The sequence below is a fragment of the Macrobrachium nipponense genome, chromosome 3, assembly GCF_015104395.2.
Source record: "Macrobrachium nipponense isolate FS-2020 chromosome 3, ASM1510439v2, whole genome shotgun sequence".
NCBI lineage: Eukaryota > Metazoa > Arthropoda > Malacostraca > Decapoda > Palaemonidae > Macrobrachium > Macrobrachium nipponense.
In genome coordinates this window covers 27,700,919-27,719,884 of record NC_087202.1, presented here as the reverse complement: position 1 = coordinate 27,719,884, position 18,966 = coordinate 27,700,919, and the positions used below count along the sequence as shown (strand labels likewise).

Below are 18,966 nucleotides of genomic sequence, written 5' to 3'. Positions count from 1 at the left end.
CCTACTCTCGAAAGGTTCCGATTACTTGGTCCCTGAACAAGGTGCTTAGACTTTGATCAGCCACTTAATTCAGCAGACTCAACATAATCACAACTCACAAGCTATAATAGACAATCTTGGTTGCATTAGCATCAGAAGCTCATATTAGCAAACTGGGCTCTCTTAGACAGGGACAATACATCATGCAGATGGCTGACCATTAGTTATTATTGTCGTCTGGCCTGTCATTCCTGGTCAAGAATGATATTCCTTTAAGAAGGAAATCTCCTACTCCAAGTAAACTAGACTTAGCAGACAAAACATTATACCCAGTTCAAGCACTTGTTTATCTAGAAGTCACAGCACACATCCCAGAAGGTCCATCTTTTCCTATACAATAGCAACACTATTGGTACAAGCTCAAACAATTTAGACTAAACTGTGTATTGGTAGGTGGCATGGATAGTCCTGACCCATAGGTGCTACAGCAGCAAACCATGGGTCTTCTTAACAGTCGGGTATGCTAACTATCACCGGGGAAGGTTTGACAATACTGCAATCATGCCTAGCATGCTTAGGTAAGCCACCACAGAATTTCACACTTTGTTTCTTGTTCTTTACTACCAGACCTAAAGGTAGTTGGAATAAAGAATGGGGCCTTGAAACTTGTGGCTTGACCCTGGATGGACTAGAAATGTTTTTGGGTTCTGGGGATTGAAATTTGAGAGCTTTTAGTCACCTGTCAATTTTTGTGTAAAGCTCCTTGAGGACACTTAAAAAAATGTTTTGTCATAGGAAAAACCTAATTTTGGTAGTTGATGTTGAGTCATCTAAACCCTTCCACTTCCCTAACGAAAAGACATGAGATTCGGGTAAAGGATCATCCTGCATCGGCCAACAAGAAGGAATGGCTTCTTGGTCCAATTTTGGTAGCATGTAAACAATATGATGGTACATATGTGCATAACCACAGGTTTTGACGTAGGTAAACTGGGTTTTGGCATTTGCTGAGAATACGAGAAAGTGCCCTCATATCCTGAATCCATTTATACTCTATCATGTATTATAATGTTTATCATTACGACACAATACCCAGTCACAAGACCCGCTAAAAGAGATCTTTTTGACATTAGTCTGGTCACCATGGAGCTCTGGATAGACCATGGAAGGGTAATACAGTAGTACCTCGAGATACGAAAGGCTCAACTTACAAAAAATCCAGTTACGAAAGCAAAGACGAAATTTTACTGCTCTAACATACGAAAAGTTTTCAAGACACGAAAGGTTTCTGAAAGTCCGAGATTCGCCCCATAACAATTTTGAAACTCGCGCCGCACGCCGCCATCTTAGTTATAGTAGACTCGCCACCATCCTCCTGCTCTCCCATTGTTCCTGATGCTAGCCAAGCCATGAATCCTTCTCTCTAATTGGACAGCATCCCTCCCATCATGCATCTTCTATACATACGTACTACGTGTTGGCGTGCTTTACCTCGGCCACTTCGCACCCGAAACTTTACCGTACGCAATCGGCATTCGTTCGCGCTTCCAACGATTTCGTTTAGTAACGTAAATTCGGTTTGTTAGTGATTTCGTTGCAGTACGTACATATTATCGTGTTGTGCTACTTTATCGTGTTGTGAGAAGTAACTTAATTACGTACAGTACATAGAGTCATGGGTCCCAAGAAAGTTGCTGAAGTTCACAGAAAGAAGAGAATGCTTTCTATGGAGACAAAAATGGAGATAATAAAAAAGTATGAAGCTGGCTTGCGGTTGAGTGTGATCGCTAAGGAATACGGCTGAAATCCGTCGACGATAGGCACCATCCTTAAGCAAGAAGGAAGCCATCAAGCAGCTACACCTTCCAAGGGCGTCGCTATTTTGTCCAACAAGAGGAGCCATGTGCATAATGAAATGGAAAGGCTGCTTCTTGTATGGATCGAGGACAAAGAAATCGTGGCGATACGATAACCGAGACGGCAATCTGCCAGAAGGCCAGCGCTATTTTCGGCGATTTGATTGCCCAAGCCAAAGACGACGGCGGAGAGAGGGGACATCAACGGCAACCCGAGTTTCAAGGCTTCTCATGGGTGGTTCGAAAAATTCCGTAAAGGGACTGGCATCCATTCGGTGGTGAAGAAATTGAAATTACGTAAACTATAAAAGAGTAAAACGAAATGTAAAAATAAAAAAAAAGACAAAATAAATTTTAATTTTAAGTTTTTGTAAAGTTAAGTGTTACAGTTTTGTTAATGTGTTTTGTAAAGTTTAGTTTGTTTTTTGACATTTTTTTTATGTGTTTCGTAAAGTTAAGTGTACGTATCTGCCGTTTGTCCTCCTCCTCCTCCTCTGCCGCCACTTTCGGAGATAGCCTCACTCGAAAGGTAAGCTTCGACATTTTACGTTACAGTAATAATATTTCTTGTACACTAATATACACTTTATTTACAGGTTTGGATTTTTATTCTTAATTTAGGTATTGAATGGTCCAAATTGTTGTAGTATTTCATTGTTTTATAGGTCAATTAGCTTTATTATGAAATTTAATGGGGTGTTTTTGGAGGGCTTGGAACAAAAAAAGGATTAGCCATTTTACATGTAAAAATGTGTTCCAACGATACGAAAAACTCATTATAACGAAGGCCGCCTCGGAACGGATTAATTTCGTATCTCGAGGTACTACTGTACTTGAGGGCTCAACAGAAACTACCAAAGTAGGTTTTCCCATATCAAAACCTGTTTTTTTTTATGTAATCCACACCTTCAAATTTAGAATATAAAGTAAGTTCTCACTTTAAAGTAAATTTTACTCACCCTCAAATAGGTCTTCATAGCATTATTTGAGAAGTGTTCCGGTGGTCCTTGACGTCTTTGGAGCTCTGCCTCAGTGACAGAATATCTCTTTTTACGCCCAGTCACACCAAATATGCCAAGTACCCGAAATACTGAAAAAGAAAAGAGTAATTGCAGAAAATGTCACAATGAAGACACTTTTCGTCATGAAATACTGAAAACAACCTGAAACCCTCATTTTTCACTTGCGTCATATCTACATAAAATGTAGGTACCACATTACTAACAGCAATATAACAAAAAATTGTACTACAGTACACTATATCCAAATATTTGTTGCATAAAGATGTACTATAAAACATACCCAATTATCCCTAATAAGCATGATAAACATCCAACTGATTATGTATTATTATGAATACCATATGGAACAAGCCCACAGGTGTCAATGACTTGAAATTCCAGCTTTCAAAGAATATGGTGTTCATTAGGAAGTACAGTGGTTCCCCGTCCCCATTCATGGGAGATGCGCCACCAGACTCCCCCATGAATAGCTAGAACCTGCGAATAGTTCAAACCCCTATAAAAATGATTAAAACGGCCTCTTTTGTTAGATAAACTCAAGAAAACCCGCTCAAAATTTTAATACATGGTTTTTTAATAGTTTTATTACAAAAAGTGCATATTATGATAAAATTGATTTAAAAAAAAAAAAAAAAAAAAAAAAATTGAACAATACCGCGAATAGGTGAATTTCCCTTGAATAGTGGGATGGGCTGATATGTTCGAGAGAGAAATCCACTATTAGGGTAGTAATGTATTGCACCTTTGCTTGAACTTCTGAAGTTCCAATAGCACAACTTCCTGGGGAGGTTGTTCCACACGTCCAACAGTGTCAGGAATACAAGTAGTATATTCTCCTACTTACGATGGGGTTAGGTTCCATAAAAGCCATCGTTTGTTGAAAATAACCATATCTCGAATATAGCCTAGCCAACACTAGTTTGTTTGTTTGTATGGTGTTTTTATGTTGCGTGGAACCAGTGGTTATTCAGCAACGGGACTAATGGCTTTACGTGACTTCTGAACCACGTCATGAGTGAACTTCTATCACCAGAAATACACATCTCTCACTCCTCAATGGAATGGCCGAGAATCGAACCCGCGCCACAACGGTGGGATGCAAACACCAAACCCCACCAACCACGACATTGAGGCGCTGGAGCCAACACTAGGTAATCAGTACCATCTTCACATATATACCTAGAATACACTACACTGTGTAGTTACTCTATGTATATACAGTAATAGTAATTGTTAATATCAGCTAATTCTCTTGGTTCAATGCATACTGACTTATGATAATTCAGTACAAAGAGAAATTAAATAACACTAATAAGAGTTAGCCTAACGTACACTATGATATATCGTATGCATATTCAGTAGCCTAGCCTAAAGTATACTACAGTGGTCCCCCCGTATTCGCGGGGGATGCGTACCAGACCACCCCCCGTGAAAAGTTAGAACCCGCGAATGTTTGGAACCCCTATAAAAATGCTAAAAACAGCCTATTTTGTTAGTTAAAACTCAGAAAAACCCCACTAAAAACTTAAAAAAAAATTTTCCTACATGGTTTTTTTAATAGTTTTATCACAAAAGTGCATTTTTATGATGAAATTCATCAAATAAACCAGGAATTTGTGGATATTTATCAGAAAAATACCGCGAATGCGCGAATTTTCCTTCCGCGAATAATGCAGGGAAACGTTCCCGAGAGAAATCCGCGAATGTGTGAGTCCGTGAATCTGGAGAACGCGAATACGGGGGGTCTACTGTATATACTACATATCGGTATGGTAATTATTAATATGGGCTAATCCTGGAGGTTCAATGCATTCTGACTTATGATAATTCAGTACAGAAAGAAATTGAACACGAAACAAGAATATCATATGATTCAGTACAAAAAGAAATTGAACATGAAACGAGAATCTGATTCGGTCCGACTTCGGCATTATTGAATGGTGTCAGGCTTGCTGATAGCTATGTATACTAATCATAAAATACAAATGTAATAAAAAAGGGATTTTGACGTAGGAAAAATCTATTTCTGGGCGAGGGAAGCCGTGTCGCCCAGTGAAATATGTCTGCTTTAGCACTATTTCTAGTAAAATATTGCTATAATACCAGAGAACTGCTAAATTGGACATGTCAGAAGCTTCTGACTCGCTCACCTATATAAAAGGTGTCGGTATAAAAACTGGGACGAGTGTTAAACACTACCACAGCAACCTGCATCTTTTCCATGAATTTTTTTTTCTAAAGTGATAAATTACTTCACTGTATCCAGTAAAATTGTATGTATCCTCATATTATAGCATATTATAAAATACTAACATAGCAGTCAATGTTTTGGTTTGGTTTGGAAATCAGTTGATGGCAAATATGAGTTTAGTATGCTGTATTAAACTCATTTTCAGCGAATGTCCTTGCTCCTAGTTACCATAAATGAATATCTAGATTACTTTACTTATATGGAACTAAGTCATTTTTCGTTATACAACATGTTTTTAAGTAAAATATTAACTTAATATGTCTCATTTTGAACTAAATTCATTTTTTTAATAGATTGCATAAAAATCCAGCGATTCCATTTGTTTTCACTTGTTTTCATTGGTAATACGAGCTTTACCTTATCTTTTATCAGTATGAAAAGAACAGTAAAATGTGCCCTTTCATGCCCAGTAGTTTTGATAAAAAAAATTTCTTTGTTTTATCCACAGCTGTGTTTGAATTTATATCAATGTTTGGGAGTTTTATCCATGTTGCCAATGCATGATATTAGCCATTAGCAGCCTGAATATTACTTTAACAGCTTCAATTTAAAAGTATATTATGACGATCTCACAGCAAGTAAAATTATTACATAAAATTATATCAGTCCTATTCTACATAACATCATTTATAACATAACTACGGAAGTGTTTACTGTCGTACAATGGTTGAAATACAAGCAAAAAGGATGTTGTTATTGGATGTTGTTATTATCAGATTAAATTGTATTACCGTATCTTTCGGCGTATAAGTCGACCGGAAGATAAGTCGACCCCCCAATCCTGAGTAAATTTTTATGATTTTAACTAATATCGGGTATATTAGTCTACCTACAAAATGTGAGGCCAACTGTACGCTCAAAATAAGCAGCAGGGTAAAACATATCATATAAAATAACCTGAATGTTATTACGGTACATATGTGAGGCCAAACATACGCTCAATATAAGCAGCAGTGTAAAACGTATCGTATAAAATAACCTGAATGTTATTACGGTACATATGTTGCTCTACTTACCATATGAAATACAGGTAATATACTCGGTATATTAACAAATCTGTGTAATATATAAAAGATGAATACCGGAAAATATGATTAGAAATGACGAAACGAAAGATACATTACTCGAGTGTAATGTAAACAAACAAAGCGCTAACTAACGCTGCATAACAGCCTACGTATATTCGTATGTATAAACTGCCACTCAAGTTAATGTTTTGATTGGGTTGTTAAAACAAGGACGTGCCGGTATTTTATTATTATGTTGGAATATTCCTTGACCATTGGTCCTTCTATGGCATAAACAGGCTCAATTGGGGGAAAACACAAGCAGAAGAAAGAGCTATTTTTATACTTAACGCACCCATGGAACCTCCGACAAAACGAAGAAAATTCGAATCCAGTTTTTAAACTGAAAAGTAATGAACTTGCCAAAGAAACAAACAACATGCTGCAGCAAGAACTTATGATTTGGCAGAGTGAACGCATCCTTCTCAATTACGGTACTACAAATGGCTACGCAATGTTTACACTTGCTGTGCGATCGGGGTTTCTTCCAAGTTACTTTGATTTTTTTTTTATTTTATTTAAGGTAATGGATTGTTCTAATGCATTATTATTGTGGTATTAGTGTGAAACAAATGTTTTTAATTACTTGGGTAGTTTCTTATACATCTGTTTAGTTTACCTTGCAGCAAGGCTGTCATTGTTATTAGTCAACTGTAAAGCCTGGATTCCTGTATGATATGCCAAAATAATAATTCACTTTTTGTTACCGTTGGAAAAGTCGACCCCCTAATTTTGGCATGATTTTTTGGGGCTAAAGGGTCGACTTATACGCCGAAATATACGGTAGCAAACAAAAGTGGTTTCTCGTTCGGTTGTTCATGGCTGTACACATGTATGCAGCAGGTATAACGTTAAAACAACACTTCCATCATTCTCTTGAAATTTTTAAAACTTATTTAACTTAGAAGATGGTATAAAGATATGGAGGTAAAGAAGTAAAGACGATTGTAATTTGGCCTCTCTCGCTGCCTGATTGCACACTGCTGCCTGCAAAATATAAAAATACATATTTCTAAAATAATGTTGTACCGTTATTAATTACTAACTCCATTGTAAAATCGAATTATTGTACAACAAATTATCGTAACTTGAATACAATACTTGTAAAGGACCTCTGGAACTGAGAGGTTCAAAAGCAAGGCAAATCTACAGCATATTGGTGTTGCTGTCCAGCAAATCTGGTTTTTCTTGGCAGATAACAGGGATCAAGGATCAATTGTGAATGTGAAAGATCTCTGTTGAAATATAACTTATGTAAAATACAAGTCATAACTACTACTATTAGAAAACAAACCACTCACCACGAACCACTCAACCTAAAAAGAGATAAATTGCTGGTAGAAGCAGACATCCACACTGGAGAACAGTACTCTAGTAGAGGGAGTATGAATGACCTAAAACATGTTGCATTGATTTTATCACTTATAAAATATATGAGGCCTTACGAACAATACCTAACTTTCGTGTAGCATTCCTGAAACTTCCATTAGAAGTTTCTCAAAAGTTAGATGTCAGTCAAAAGTTACACCTAGAATAGTTAAGCTTCAACTCATTCACCTGAAGGGGTGAATGGTGTGGAAATCTGTACAAGATTTGCTAATCAATAGTGTTTTCATCTAACTGGAGTTCAGCCTCCTACCCCACCAACTACCTCATTCCCAGATCTGGTCCATGTCCCTATGAGGCTGAGGGCAGCTTCATTTCTGAAAAGTGGAGATTTTACTACACCATCATCAGCATACTGAACAATCTTTTTAGCAGGCCAACAACCATGTCACTTATATACACTAAAAATAACAGTTGGCCACACAGCCCTATGGAACTCCAGACACAATCCAGTTCACTCACTGCTGCCTACCTGTAAGTGCTTTGTGATTAACTAAATTGAAAGCAGCCCTAAAATGTATGTGAATTACTCTGCAGTCAAAACCTTTATCAAGGTGCCATTGCAAATGGCACATCAAGTCTTAAAGAGCATCCTACATGCATAGATTCAACATTTTTATATGCAGGCAGTCCCTGGTAATTGGTTGGGGTTCTATTCTGATGGCTCGATGATCAGCGAAAATTGCCATTAAGAAAAAATTTGCGATTTTTGGCATTTACCAGTGCCAATAACCAGTTAATGGTGCCTCTGTTAGATATGTATCAGCGCCAATATACTCTATTATCACCACTGATAACCGGAAATTGATGCATTTCGGTGCTAGACAAGCCCAAGTCAACGATAACCGGAGACTGCCTGTAGTGGTTTAAAAATAAGTTTTTCTGCAACTTTGGAAAGCACATAGTCTGTAGTTAATGTAGTCAGCAGATATGCCTTTCTTTGGAACAGGCACTGTACAATGGTCCTGCCATATCCGTGGAGGACGGGTACCAGACTACACTTGGAACCCCTATAAAATGCCTAAGATTGCCTATTTTATTAGTTAAAACTCAAGAAAAACCCACCAAAAATTTTTATACCTGGTTCTTTCTAATAGTTTTATCACAAAAAGTGCATTTTATGATGAAATTGGTAAGAAAATACAGTGGTCCCCCCGTATTCGCGGGGGATGCGTACCAGACCCCCCCGTGAATAGTTAGAACCCGCGAATGTTTGGAACCCCTATAAAAATGCTAAAAACAGCCTATTTTGTTAGTTAAAACTCAAGAAAAACCACTAAAAATTTTCATACATGGTTTTTTTAATAGTTTTATCACAAAAAGTGCATTTTATGATGAAATTCATAAAAAAAAAACCAGGAATTTGTGGATATTTATCATAGAAAAATACCGCGAATGCGCGAATTTTCCGCGAATAATGCAGGGAAACGTTCCCGAGAGAAATCCGCGAATGTGTGAGTCCGCGAATCTGGAGAACCGTTAAGACGGGGGGGTCGTCCACTGTACAGTAATTTGTGGATATTTCTCAGAGAAAAATATCGCAAATAGGCAAATTTCCCTGCCTGTTGGATGGTAGTTACTGTCCAACCACCTTGTTCAAGGGTTTAACAGCCGTATTCCAGCTTCGCTATAAGTATATTCCTCATGTAAAGGACCAATGCTTTGTATATTGTTTAGGAACAAATTACGATTCATTTTGGACTCGAGACTGGCAAGGGGGTCGGGGTTCGAAGCGAGGGAGCTAGGTAAAGGAGCAGGTTGATTAGTTAAGTAGTATTAGGAATGAGGGACAAGGAAGGAGTGGGTACAGAAATTATGAGAACATCTACAGAAGACTTAACTATCTAATTCCCCAGTTTTACTCTCGGCTCAAGCGGCCGCTTTATGTTTCCTGTTCTTGTCTAATTTATTTAAATATGACTCTAAGTGAGAAAAACATTGATCAAGAAACAGGTGAAAATAAAAATCAAGCTGACTGCTCACAACTAAACTTTAGTAATGACCCAGCAGAAAACTATTGGAGATTCACCTGCATTATTCCTTCCTTACCCTGAAAGTGGGAGGGGCCAATTAACCTACACAAACTAGTGTTACTGTGAATTTCAAAATTTAAGCTGCCAGTGAGTGAAACTTCAGGCAATATAATTAGTACTTGGTAAGTTACATACATAAAGCAATGTTTTCGTTGCAATCCTCCATCAATCTCTTCCAAAACTTGCAGTATGTAGACATTTGCACATTCCCTTAATCTTATAAGGCTAGTCAATATTATCTTCAAACAAGACTGATTTAATAAAAACTACTTAGTCAAGTGAGCAAGCTCAGTACGTAATACTATATGCATTAGTCAGATATTTTCTGTTATTCTGGTAAAGGTATTTCCTTTAAAAAACTGTCATTACTAAGGAAAAGTAAATCAGTAATATGACAGTGTTCTTATTTTATATGTCTATGACATATTCAAGTTAGCTTTTCATGCAACTGCACTCAGTGTGTCTGTCTATCAGCCTCTTTCCTCTCTTTCTCACCTCATATTGTGATGTTACTTTATGGCAAGTAACAAAAATTCTATTCCTCAATATATATGTGCTAGTAAGTATACTGTAGTATGAACAGTGTCCACATTTTAATATTAAATTTAATTTTCTTTAGTAAAAAACTTTAGTATAGTATTCATTATTCATAATTTTATTTTCAACTCCAATCATCTCATCAATTTTCAACAGTAGCTGAATTGCCCTGCAGCATTACTAAAAGTTCTCTGCAGCATCCTTGTGGCCGTGACTGCAACCCTTTCAATTCCTTTTACTGTACTTCCACTGCTATCTTTCTTCCATCTTTTTTTACACTCAATTTACTTTTCAGCAATGAATGACCTCATGGTCTAAATTCTATATTCTAATTCCAGTTCCAATAGCTGAAAGGAAATATTTACTATGTAAGCCCAAAATGTGAAACAAATAAACTACAAAATCAAACATGTATAAGAGCAAGAAAATCATTTAATAAGAATTTGTTAACACTAACTGACCCATTAACCATATTAACACTAATAATAAACTTACCAAAGTCAGACATAATTACTCGTAACACTGGAGAAAGTACAGTTCATTGGCTAAATGAGGACTGCTTTCTCAGAAATAAAATGATAAATTTTCTAAAACAATTTGTATTTTTCATAGCAACAAACCTAAGGTCTTAACAATAGGATAATTTCTAGTGCCTAGCTGGATCCAGTTAAAAAACAGATGAAAGCAAGGAATCTTGTGATATCTGGCAACGCATGCGTAGATCAGGTGAAGGGTAGTCAAAGACCACTCACCTATGCCACTGCGTCAGTCTTTCCCAACTCAGGATGTCTTAACAGACAGACGGGCGGCTAGAGGTGGGCAGTATAATGTTAAGACCTCAGGTTTGTAGCTATGAAAAATACAAACTGTCTTAGAAAATTTGTCATTTGTTCATACACGAACAAACTTTCAGTCTTAACAATAGGATAGGCTCATACTTGGAGGGAGGTACAAGACATCCTAAACTGGCTGGGGGCCTACCCACCAGTCCAGCTTCCAGAAGAAATGACTTCTGGAGAGGGACTGAAGCCCGTTGAGAAGTTAGATAAATTGAAATCTAACCACTCAGACCCTGAGTGATATACAATGATATATGGGAGAACCATTTCATAGGGAACCAAAGAGAAACTTTGACTGTCCAATAGCAAACCAATACACCAGGGTTTGTACTACTCCCAACTCCTCCTTGCCAAGGAGTGGAGCATATGCTACCGAATAGAGGGTATGATATTTGTATATTAAGCAACCCCACTATCTGTATGACTACCTTACTCACCTGTATCAGACCAGTCCAGTGAATGACGTGTCTTAACCCGCCCAAAGGAAGAAGGAAAGGTACAAGAGACAGAAAGAGACCAGCCAACTCACTCATTCTCTCATCCACACAATCATCTTAGGTAAGATACAAAAGTGCCCTGTTAAGGGCAACTATGAGTAGTTACACAACCTGTTGGGCATCCACCACAGGACCCAGGAAAAATGTGTCCGCATTTCTATGGGCAACATCCTTAAGATAGGAAGAGGTGAACATGGACTGACATAACCAAGTACCAGTGCTCAGCACTTTATGTACAGCCAAGTTCTTTTTGAAAGCCAGAGAGGGACCAATACCCCTAACGTTATGCGCTCTAGCCTGCATAGACTTGGTGGTGGAATCATCAAGAGTCAAGTACGTATGCCTGTCTGATGGCTTCCTGTATCCATAAAGAGATAGTATTCTTAGACACATCTTTCTTTGTATGGCCTGTGCTAACAAAAAGTCTGCGGCAGCCTGGTCTAAGATGCCGAGTCCTTTTAAGAGAGCAACGCAGGGCCTAGACAGGGTACAACAAAAGCTCTTGAGCATCACCACCCACAAAGTCATTCAGTGATGGAATGGCAAACAAAGTGAACCTGTCATCGTGCACAGAGGGATTTTGGGTCTTGGCCATGAATTCCGGGACAAATTCAAAGGACACTGACCCCAACCCCTGGTGTGCTTCACATCATAGCTCAGACCATGGAGCTCTCCTACCCTCTTGAAAGATGCCAAGGCCAGAAGGAAAACTGTCTTGAGCGTCAAGTTCCTGTCAGATGAGCGACGCAAGGGCTCGTATGGACTATTAGTGAAGCTCTTGAGAATCAAGGAAACATCCCATGTCGGAGGCATGAGCTCTCTAGGAGAACTAGATTGCTCAAACCCATAACTAGGAAGGAAAGTTCCCAGGCAGAGGAGATGTCGATACCTTTAAGGCGTAACGCCAAACTCAGGGCCGCCCTGTAGCCTCTAATGGCAGAAACGGACAAACGTTTCTCGTCTCTGGGGAAGGTTAAAAAGTCTACTATTCGCTGAATAAAGGTTGCTAGTGGAGAAAAACCCTGTCTACGACACCAATCACAGTAGATCGCCTATTTGCCTTGGTAGACCGCGGAGGTCGACTTTTGAGACTGCTGGACATATGCCCTACTGTTCTTTGAGAAAAGCCTCTCGCTCGGAGGAGATACTTGATAGCCTCCAACCATGAAGAGACAGGGATTCTACTGACTGGTGGAACCTTTCCGCATGCGGTTGACACAGATGTCGCTAAGGGGGAATCTCCCTCGGAACCTCTGACTACAACGACACCAGATCTGGGAACCATTCCGCCTGAGGCCACAGAGGGGCTACCAAAGTCATCCTGAGACTCTGTGAACTCATTAGCCTGTTAAGAACTTGATGGATCAAACAAGACGGAGGGAAGGCATACACCAAGTTGTCCCAGGGATGTTGGAATGCGTTCTCTGCCAATGCTAAAGGATCTGGAACCACTGAACAGAATATCTCCAGCTTCCTGTTGAAGTGAGTTGCAAAAAGGTCCAGCATGGGTCTCCCACAAACCTGGAAAAGCTTGTCTGCTACCACTTGATGAAGGGACCACTCTGTGCCTAGGATCTAACCGAGTTTGTCTGCGACCACATTCCGTTTGCCTGGGATATACCTGGCTGAGAGCTCTACCGAATTGCTGACCGCCCACTGGTGAACTTCGACGGTCAAGGCGTGCAGTTGATGAGAAACCAAGCCTCCCTGTTTGTTCACATAGGCTACCACCATGGTGTTGTCCGATATGAGAACGACAGAATGACCTTCTACCATCTCCCGAAACTCCTTCAGACCCAGGAAGGCTGCCTTCAACTCCAAGATGTTGATATGTTGCTGCTTGTCCTCCAAACACCAAATGCCTGAAGCGATGAGGCCGCCTAAATGAGCCCCCCCAACCTGGAGGGAGGTGTCTGAGAACAGAAGGAAGTCCGGTGAAAGAGAACGCAGAGGGACACCCTTCAAAAGATTCTGGTCGTCCAACCACCAACAAAGGTCTTCTCTCACTTCCAGAGACAGAGGAACCATTAATAGGGGTGAGTCCCCCGCCGGAGACCAGAATTCTCCCAGTCTCCATCGCGGAGATCGAAGATGAAGACGCCCATGAGGGACCAGCTTCTCCAGGGAAGACAACACTCCCAGAAGAACCTGCCACTGATGAGCTGACTGAAGTGATTCTGACACGAAGTTGCGTGCCACCACCCGCAACTTCTCCAATCACTGATCCAACGGTAAAACTTTTGCCACTGTCGTATCGATGACCATGCCCAGGTAGAGAATCCTTTGAGCATGTACGAGGTTCGACTTTTCCTGGTTGACTACTATGCCCAGTTTGCTGGAAACTGCCAAGACTAACCAATTGTCGAGGTACCTTAGCAAATGGATCCCCTGAGCATGGGCCCAACTTGACACGAGAGAGAAGACCCTTGTGAACACTTGAGGGGCTGTCATCAGCCCGAAGCACAAGACTTTGAACTCGAAGACCTTGCCCCCAAGAGAGAAGTGAAGGAACTTCCTGGACGTCGGATGAACAGGGATTTGGAAGTTTGCGTCCCTTAAGTCTATCAACAGCATGAAGTCGCCTAGGCACCAAGAGATGTGACTGTAAAACCCCGGAGACGGACGCACCACTTCCTCTATTGCATCCTTGTCCGGCAATTTCTGCACTTCCTCCCAAAGAGCCAAGAACTTTAGAGAATCTGGAGGATATGCCTTCCTGAGCTGCGGCTTGTCCAACAGAGGAGGAGAGAAGTTGAATGGTAGTAGGTACCCCACCCGAAGGACATCTACCACCCACTTCTCTGCCCCCATAACTCTGCCACTTGGCCCAATGGCCCGCCAGGTAACCCCCCACCTGTGGCACAGGAGAGGGAGAGGCGCCTAACCTACTGACAGCCCCCTTTACCTCTGGCCCTTGGGCCCTTCTGGGCTTAAAGGAACGAGAGCGAAAGGGGCGTTGATCCTCTGACCTAGGCTGAATCGAACGGGAAAGCCCTGCCAAACTCGAATTCCTCAACGGCCTACCAGGCGACAATCTCCTTGACTACTGCTGGACAGGGGGAGGAGGAGAAGCCGGACGTCTCCGAGGATGAGACTCCGACTTAGACACGGTCTGGTGCACCAGTCTGTCTTTGGTGTCAGCCCAGCGCTGGTCTATTGCATTCTCAAGCTCTGTCCAAGGAAACAAATATTGGGAATCCAACAGATCTCCGTTCCTCAATGCCAGCACGGACTCCGTGTCAACTGATCTCTCCATCCTAGACAAAGCCGCGTCTCTTCCAATCACAAGAAGGTTAGCTCATAAATTAACACTGGGGTGAGCCATATATGAAAACGCCTTGGCCCTGGACTGCAACAGACTGGCAAGCGAGGATGCACTCACCAACCCTTCCGGTGACCTGTCAGAAGCTATCTTGGCAATGACCACAGACCAGAAGTCCAGCCAAGAAACCGTCTGCAACATGGAGGCTGCCGTAGATTTCAATGCTGAGGCATCTTGCGGAGATAAGGACTGGAGCCACCGCCACCGTCTCACCCACTCCCAAAAAAAAAAACTTCCAAAGTCAATCCCGTCTTCAGGCGAATGACGTGAGAGGCGGGGGTAGTAGCTTGGCAGAGCCCCTAGAGCAAAGCGAACCGTCCCGGTCTGAAACAGAGATGTTAACCTTATGCAAGACCGACTGAACGTACCCCGACAAAGGAAGCTGAAGAGATGATTTGGGATCCTGTGTAGCTCCCACTAAGGCTTCCAAGAAAGGAGTGTAAGATGACCGAGCCTTTAATCCTACTTTCCAAATTGCTGAACCCACGAATTAGATCAACAACTTCCGAAAAAGAAGACAAAAACTCTTGCGTGTCTCCCTCCTCCTGCTCTGGCAACGGAGACCGACGACGAGAAGGATGCGTAGGCTCCTCTAAGGCACCTTCCCCACTATAATTAATGGAAGGATCAGCAGCCAAACAGCCTGAAACCCAAACTAACCTGTCTAGGCTAGGTCCACGTGTCGGCTCCCAAGATAAACCCACTATAACACTAGGATCATCACTACGTACTCCTCCAACAGATGACTCATTAACATGTCCGTGAATGGTCACGGGTGTGGCAGACGTACGAATGTGAGTTGGAGAGGAATCCTGAACACTTGAGATCGAAGGAGAATCCCCAGAGTCAAACTCTTGGAAGCACAAGTGAGAGGGGAAGGCAAACACTCCTGCTGTACCAATTGCGCGCTCACTACCTTCAACCTCTTGACAGGCTCCTTGAGATCCTTACAGCGACGAATAGGCCTTGGAGAAGAAGGAGCACTTGCATCATGTGCACGGACAGGGGAGGTTGCAACACGCTCGCGATGTGCATGGACGGGGGAGGTTGCAACACGCTCGCGATGTGCATGGACGGGGGAGGTTACAACACGCTCGCGATGTGCACGGACGGGGGAGGTTGTAACACACCCACAATTCGAAGCAAAGGACGAAGCAGCCACTGCAGATTGCACAAGGGAAGGAACACTAACACTTTCTGAAACACCAACACTCTCGAGAACACGTCCGCATTGTTCCTCCCTTGTAGGCGAAGAAAGGGCAAAGTCCTTAGCCTTCCAACACTTGATACGCTGCCAACACTTGATACGCTGATGTGGCGTAAGAGGGGGGAGAGAGGAAGACAGCACTGGTTCTTATATGCAATCTCTTCGCAGGAGGCGGGGACGAAGCAAAACGTTTCCTACCAGTCCTCCCAACCGACAAGGCAGGCAACTTTTCATCCAAAACAGTCCAACCTCTGAAGTACTGCTTGGCATATAACCTCCGACTGATCTGCAATGGAAGGCTCCGATGACATGGAAGGGAGATGTAGCGAACTGGGCATCAGGGATGACATCATGGCTGAGAGAGGCAGTGCAGAGGAGACGACTGGGAGTGACATCACAAGTGGTGATGACGTTACGGCTTCCCCTCGGTCCGAACGGGAAGCAGACGCCACTGGCAGAGGAATACACAAAGACGGATCCTGTGATGTCATCAAAGGGGGTGATGCTATGGCTTCCCTCCGACTCGAAGAAGCAGCAGCAGTCACTGGCAGAGCAATACAAGATGGCTGACCTCGGCTACCCACAAATACGAGGCCGGGAGGAGGGGGAATGACCTGGCCAGCCTGAGGAGTGGGGTAGCGAGCCTCCATAAAGTGCACTAGCAACCCCTCCAAGGATGGGGGACCCCTTTGCCCGAGCGTCTTCCAAACAGCCACCATCTTGGACGCCTCTGACTCTGGAATAAATGAGAATGATGAAAAACCCTCCCCCTTCCCGGGAATCAAATTAACTCCCGAATAAGAAGGAGCGACATTACAAACATCATACTTCCAGCGACGAATCAATGGAAGAAAAGGAAGGAGACACAGGAACAACGCTACTATGGGGGGTGAATACTGCAGGAGACGAAGCATCGGGAAGAGGCGAAAAACCTTCCCATGAAGGAAGAGTCGAAACCCTATGATGCTCTCTCTTGCTATAAAACGACTTCCATTGCTCTTTAGGCCATGTCCGGCATTCCATGCAAGGATTCGTTATAGTACATAAATTAGAACGGCATCTGCTACACGTGATGTGGGGATCAGTTGCTGCCAAAGCCAAAAAACAAGAACACGGAAAACCTGGAATTCCGGGGCACACACGTTGATGAGGCCGAGAAGGAGCAGAAGAGGCCATAATATCAGCCAAACACACACACACACACTAAACACAAGCGAAACGGGCAATGAACTGGGTAAAGGGCAAGAGAGGTTAAATACAACTCTCACCCAGGCAGTTAAAGAAAAGACTGACGCTGTGGCGTAGGTGAGCGTGACCACTGTTCACCCGATCTATGCATGCGTTGCCAGATATCACAAGATTCCTTGCATTCATCTGTTTTTTAATTGGATCCAGCTAGACGCTAAAAATGATCCTTTGTTGAGATCGAAGGTTTGTTCGCGTATGAACAAATATAAATTTTACTAATGATACATTTTCTTTATAAAGTATTCATATGGAGGAACAAGGCAGCACAGACATCACTACAAGACACAATGATCACATAAGAAAAGGCAATGAATTTCATTTAAAAATCATTACTTTTGTTAACAGGGATGGTGGGATAAATTATGATATACTAAATTAGAAATTAGAGCTTATGTCAACAAGACAGACACATATAGGATCCATGGAGGTGTGTGTGTGTTATTGCTAACCAGTCAGGTGTAAATGGTTTGCTTTGCAACAATAGCGCACAACACAATTCCTCAAACCTGTGCAACAGTTATCATGTTGAGTGCTCTCCATGCAAGTCACAAGTCCTCACCATTAAGCATACATATGGCAATTAATGTCTGCTCTTTCAAACTATCAGTGTTTAGGGGAATACAGTGAATAAGTTAAGTGCATAAAATAAAGGAAGGATTATTAAAAAACACACTTAAATAAGAGAAGAATTATTAACAAACATGATATAATCTGTCTTTTAATGAGTTAAGATGTGACAATACGACTGAAATTAGTGATTATATAGAGAATAAAACAACACAGGAGTGCTGAATTTTCTGAAAATAAGGAATATTTATAGTAGTAGTACAGACAGAGAAACTGCATACCTGTGGCATTTGAGTCATCCTGAGGTTCCTTCTTAATAGCAATGTTGCTATAACAGTCCTTCTTGGAATCTGAACTTGATGCACCAGCAGTACGCTTCTGTTTTTTAACTGTGACAGTTGTAATATCGAAATGTTTTTTCCAACCACTAGTTGAAATTGAAGGTTCTTTTTTTTCACGTGGGGTTATGCTTCTGGGAGCTTCATCTTCAGCTAGTTCCTCACCTATCCTTAACTCAATTGACTCTTCTTCAGGTTCTAATTTGATCTTTTTTACAAGAGTTCCCTCTGGAGTGGTAGCTATCTGTATTCTCCTTTTCATCTTCTTTTTCTTCCTCTGATCACCATCTTTTTGCTTTGAACTGCCTAAAATATAAACATTTTACAAATGTCATTTATATCATTTAACAAAACCTGCACTTTCCAAGTCATAAACAGACAATATTTCTGTACATTTCTGTTTCAAAATTGTTGTGCATATTATGCATCTAACCCAATAACACCTAATTTTTATATTTATTCAATAAAATAATTGAAGACACAAATCTCTTCGTTAAAAGTGTAAAGATACCTTGCCATAAACTCAGTGTGGAACATTTAATTAAAGAGCCCTTTTCCTTCCTACCACTTTCAGAATACACAAAATAATTCTAGGTTTCTCCCTTTACTACTCACTGAAAAAATTAATACATAGTACTTGTCATCTTGTAATATGTCATACACATTTTCACACTGACCCCAAATCAAAGTCCACACAAATATGTAGTAGCCATTTTTACATTGGCATAAAATTTATTACAGAGAGATGCTAGAAAGCCCCTGCTGACTGGTCAAACTTTTAGTTAACATATTTCTTTGGCTAATTAAGATTTTAATT

General features: G+C 41.2%; 1 protein-coding gene across 8 annotated transcripts in view; it reads right to left on the bottom strand.

Annotated features, from left to right (window-relative positions):
• The window catches only part of LOC135221671 (longitudinals lacking protein, isoforms H/M/V-like), a 196,436-nt gene that overhangs the window by 38,725 nt on the left and 138,745 nt on the right, over window positions 1-18,966 (bottom strand). For all 8 annotated transcript variants that reach the window (XM_064259387.1, XM_064259388.1, XM_064259386.1 and 5 more), the window contains 2 exons: window positions 18,093-18,455; window positions 2,795-2,925 (listed from right to left, as the gene is read on the bottom strand). In XM_064259387.1, the coding sequence (XP_064115457.1) occupies window positions 2,795-2,925; window positions 18,093-18,455 (494 nt within the window). The remainder of the gene's footprint in view (window positions 1-2,794; window positions 2,926-18,092; window positions 18,456-18,966) is intronic.